The sequence below is a fragment of the Vidua chalybeata genome, chromosome 2 (assembly GCF_026979565.1).
Source record: "Vidua chalybeata isolate OUT-0048 chromosome 2, bVidCha1 merged haplotype, whole genome shotgun sequence".
Lineage (NCBI taxonomy): Eukaryota > Metazoa > Chordata > Aves > Passeriformes > Viduidae > Vidua > Vidua chalybeata.
In genome coordinates, this window is record NC_071531.1 from 91,914,305 (window position 1) to 91,918,773 (window position 4,469).

Here is a 4,469-nt window from a genome sequence, read left to right on the forward strand (position 1 = left end):
GAAAAGATGAGTTTAAGCACCATCCGTCCCGCAGCGCCCCGCGCATCGGCGCAATCCCCTGAGACCCTGCCCGGCCCCGCAAGCCCACCGCTGCGGACTCCTCACCCCAAAGCAGGGAGCAGCGCCCAGCAAAAGGGTAGGGGGTCTCGGGGTCGGCCCGGCTGAGGGGAAGAAAGAGGGTTGCGGGACCAGGACCACTCCGGGTGGCCTCCTACGGCCCGCGCCCCGCCCCGGAGGGTTGCGGGAGGGCTCACGTGGGGGAGAGGCGCCTATGGGGAGGCGGCGGGAGCCGGGCAGGGCGGTGGGGCCCGGCGGGGCCGCCAGCTGTCAAAGAGGCATCCCGGGCTCCGCCAGCGGGAGCAGCCTTATGTGTCCCTAAGCTGCGAAGCCCCCTTGGCCCCGCTCGCCATGAACACCGACGAGCAGTATTACGCCTCGGCGCAGCTCTACAAGGAGTCGTGTGCGTTTCAGAGAGCCCAAGCGCAGGACTACAACCCCAGCCCCCCCGCCTGCCTGTACATGGGCAGGCAGCAGCAGACTCCTTATTCCAGCGCCTTAGGGGCTCTCGAGCAAGGCAGCCCTCCAGACATTTCACCTTACGAGGTGCCCCCCATCACTGAGGATGCCGGGGTCTCCCATCTTCATCACCATCACCACCACCACCCTCATCTTCCTCCTCCTCACCAGGACGCGCTGCCTTTTGCAGACGGGGCAGACACGGGGGCTATAGAGGAACCCCGAATGCAGGTACCTTTCGCCTGGATGAAGTCCACCAAATCGCACGCCTGGAAGGGACAGTGGACCGGTAAGACCTGCCGCATCCCTCTGCCCCTCCCTCCCCCCCCGCTTCTGTCCCACTCGGCGCTCAGCAGCCCTCCCTTGCACCGGTCCTGCTCCCACCGCTCGGATGTGTGGAGCGGCCCTGGAGGGTCGTTTCCCCTCTGCCAGCCTCTGCAGACCCTCTGCTCTAGGGCTGCTAGTGTTGGGTTGAACTCTGGGGAGAGAGCCGGCGTTCCAGTCCCCGCCGGCGGGCTCACGGCTCCCTGCCCCTCAGCAATTATTAACGAATTATTTTTCACCAATTAACTAATTGTGGCCAAGCCGGGACGTTGTGACGCCTCCCGGGAGCTACTTCCTCGGGCAGCACAGTGTCCCCGCGGGCGCGGTGAGCTCCGAGCAGGGGCCGGGTCGCGGAGGCACCTGCGAGGTGGAGCGGGCGGGGAAGCGGCAGGCAGGGCAGGGCAGGGCAGACGGGAGGGGACAGCCCCATTGCCCCGCGTCCCTGTGCCCACCATGCGGCCGCGGAGCAGCCCCCAAGCCTTCAAGGCAGCCGCCGAGACCCTCTCAGCTGCCTCTCGGCTCCCTCCGGCGCAGAGCCCATCTCCCCTCCTGGCCCCTCTATCCCGCCCCTCCTGCTCCCCGGCGGGTTTTAGCCACAAATGCACCTCTCCGAGTGAAAAAAAACAGGACACGGAAAACAATGCACAAACGAAACAGAGTTGCCAATGAGGGGAAGAAACTCTATCTAGGCAGAAAGTTCCGCTGCCCAACAATATTTCTGTCTCTGCCGGCACAATGTTATCGTGTCCTGCGCCTCCGTCACGCCTATACGGCAAATATTATATTAATGGCTTTGTTCAAATAGACAGTTGGAAAAAGAACCGGAGTATTAAAATCTCCACGAAATAGCTTGGGAATTGCATGGTGCAGGCCGAGGGGGAGGGAAGGACAGGTGGCGGTCCCTAGTCTTCCTAGAGGCGCATCCGCCCACAAAGGTAGAAGAGCGCGCTGTCCCAGCCCGCGGATGTGGCGGCAGGGATGGTGTCAGGGCGGAGGTGGGGAGAGCGAGAGAACAAATCAGATTGTTTTCCATGAGTTGAGTGAATTTCGGGAATAATAATAATAATAATAATAATAATAATAATAATAATAATAATAATAATAATAATAATAATAATAATGTAAAGCCAAACTTTTGAACCACACCTTTTTTTTTTCTCTTTCTCCTGTACCCGAAGAATGACAAAACCAGCAGGAAAGTGAAACTTTCCCCGTAGAAGCCTAAAATTCTTGCCTGTTGTCCCCAGCCCCCCGGGCAGGAGCAGGCAGGGGCTGTGCATGACCCGGTCGGTGTGATGTGTGTGCAGGGTTCCTGCCGGAGCACACCGCAGGAAGAGAAAGGGGCACTGCGCTGTGCCGAGTGCGACAGAGCGCTCACAGCCAAACCCCGGCATATTTTGTACCGTGTATGTGGCAAACTATATAGCCCGACGATTTATTTTTCATGGAAGCCCTTGGGATTTAGGTGTCCATGGAGGCTACCGGGCTTTGCGCTGTTGCCAGGAAAAGGCGCCCAGGGAGGCCGCGGCAAGCCCGGCCCGGTGCCACACGCCGTGCCCGGCCCCGGGCTCCGCCGCTCACCCCGGCCTTATCGGCCTTGTCCCGGGGACCGACCGACCTCGGCCCTCCGACAGACCCCGGGCGTTCCGCTCCAGTTTAGTTTAAAGTAACAGAACAAGGGTTTTTTTCGGATACAAACTCATGCATGCCTAGGTTTAGATTTACCAACATTTTAATACATATATACATGCATTTTAATATTTATTTATATAGCACATAGGTATATACACATCACTATGCGAACATAAGTGTATTTAAATATATATTTTAAATACATATATAAGTTTTATCCATAGGTTTACATTTACAAACACTGTACATATAAATACAAAATCATGGGAATAGGAAGATGAACTGTGGGAGAATCCACGTATCCCTCTTGAAATTATTATTTCATTCTGGATGTTTAAAGCACTGTTTCCCACAGATGATATCAACCCCAAAAACGTTCCCAGAGGGGCGCTGGCACTGGCAAAAGCGGCCCTGAGTTTCCATGCCCACCTCTGGCCCCTCTTGATGCGCCCGCCTGTGCTACCCGCGCCCCAGTGCCCACGGAGGACTGTGGTGGCCGTGCTGGGAACGGCCATCCCGCCGCTGCCGCTTTTTACAGGAACGAGAAACCCAAGGTTTCATCAACGTGGCGAAATGGAGCGGCTGCGGTTCAACTCCCGGCCCGGCCCGGGAGGCCCACTAATTATAATAATTATTATTGCTTTTTTTTAGAGGGGTTTCTTTGGTGCGTTAGCCTTTTTTTTTTTTTTTTTTTTTTTTTTTTTTTTACGGTTTTTTGAGGGGTTAAATTTTTCCATTTTGCTTTGGTTTGTGTGTGTGTGGTGGAGTTTTTATCTTTTTCTTTTCTTACTTTTTTAAAAAATTATTTTTTAAAATTTAATTTTAACGTGAACTTGAACAATGGCAGCCCTGGATCCGGGAGCCTTTCTGAGCTTTCAGTGTCACGCCGACGGTTGCACGTGAGTTTCTACCTCGTCTCCAGAGACGGCGCTTCCCTGAAAACCTCATCCAAATCATTGCTTAAAAATATTAAATTATTGTAAAATAAAATAACAGCAGCGGTAACTGCCACCAGCAGCACCACCTGACTCTGCCCAGCAGGAGATTTCCCCGAGGCCTCCCCATCACCCCGCTTGCTTCCCCCCGCGTATCCTCTGCGCCGCGCAGGGGTCGTGGAACGTGGTTCCCGCAGCCCGAGGGGGCGGCCGGGCTGGCCCAGGCTGACTCTCGCTTCTCTCCAGGTGGATCCTACATGGTGGAACCGGAGGAGAACAAGCGGACGAGGACGGCATACACGCGGGCGCAGCTTCTGGAACTGGAGAAGGAGTTTCTCTTCAACAAGTACATCTCCAGGCCGCGGCGGGTGGAGCTGGCTGTCATGTTGAACTTGACCGAGAGGCACATCAAGATCTGGTTCCAGAACCGGCGGATGAAGTGGAAGAAAGAAGAAGACAAAAAGCGAGGGGCGGGCAACAGCAATGACCCCGAGCAAGACTGCGTTGTGTCCCCCGGGGAGCTGCAGACCAAGGAGGATCTCCAGCCGTGCCCCGCCGGGAACCTTCCCTCGGGAGCTTCCAGGGACCTTCTCGCCCCCAGCCTGGTCTCAAGAAGGCAGCAGGACTCGCGGTGAGCCGCGAGGAGCTCCACGGCCCGGGACGAGAAGAAGGATGGGACATGGAAAAGAGCCGAGAGGCTGGCGCCAGCTTCTCTCTGCCGTGCACTGTCGTGCCGTGCCGTGCCGTGCCGTGCCGACCCCACTCGCGCCTTCCCCCGGGGAAACGCGGTGCCTTCACTTCGAAATTCGCGTCCTCCGGAAAGTAAATGTAAGATGCCCAGCTGTGACACGGAGAGGCTCGCTGCGGGCGCTAGCGCCGGAGGAGGCCGCCGGGAGCCGCCGGGATGGCGGGAGCTGGGCCCCGCTGCCCCCGGCCACCTGCGCTTCAGCGAGCCTTACGGGATAGCTTTCCCCGGGGAAGGTGGGTGTCAGGTGGCCACCGACGGTGTGTGCCTCCCCGGGTGCACGGAGAGGTCTGGAAACAGCGCACGCTGCGAGCACG

General features: G+C 57.3%; 1 protein-coding gene across 1 annotated transcript; it reads left to right on the forward strand.

The window, feature by feature from the left end:
- The first annotated feature begins 408 nt into the window (after positions 1-408).
- On the forward strand, positions 409-4,042 carry PDX1 (pancreatic and duodenal homeobox 1). Its single transcript, XM_053935750.1, has 2 exons — positions 409-805; positions 3,654-4,042. The coding sequence occupies exons 1-2, from the start codon at positions 409-411 to the stop codon at positions 4,040-4,042; spliced, it is 786 nt and encodes a 261-aa protein (XP_053791725.1).
- Positions 4,043-4,469: the final 427 nt, after the last annotated feature.

Bases quoted from the DNA above. Each gene is read 5' to 3' on its own strand.
- PDX1 (XM_053935750.1), top strand. From the start codon at position 409: ATGAACACCGACGAGCAGTATTACGCCTCGGCGCAGCTCTACAAGGAG. The intron at 806-3,653 runs GTAAGACCTGCC...GCTTCTCTCCAG, and splicing joins CTGGAAGGGACAGTGGACCG to GTGGATCCTACATGGTGGAA.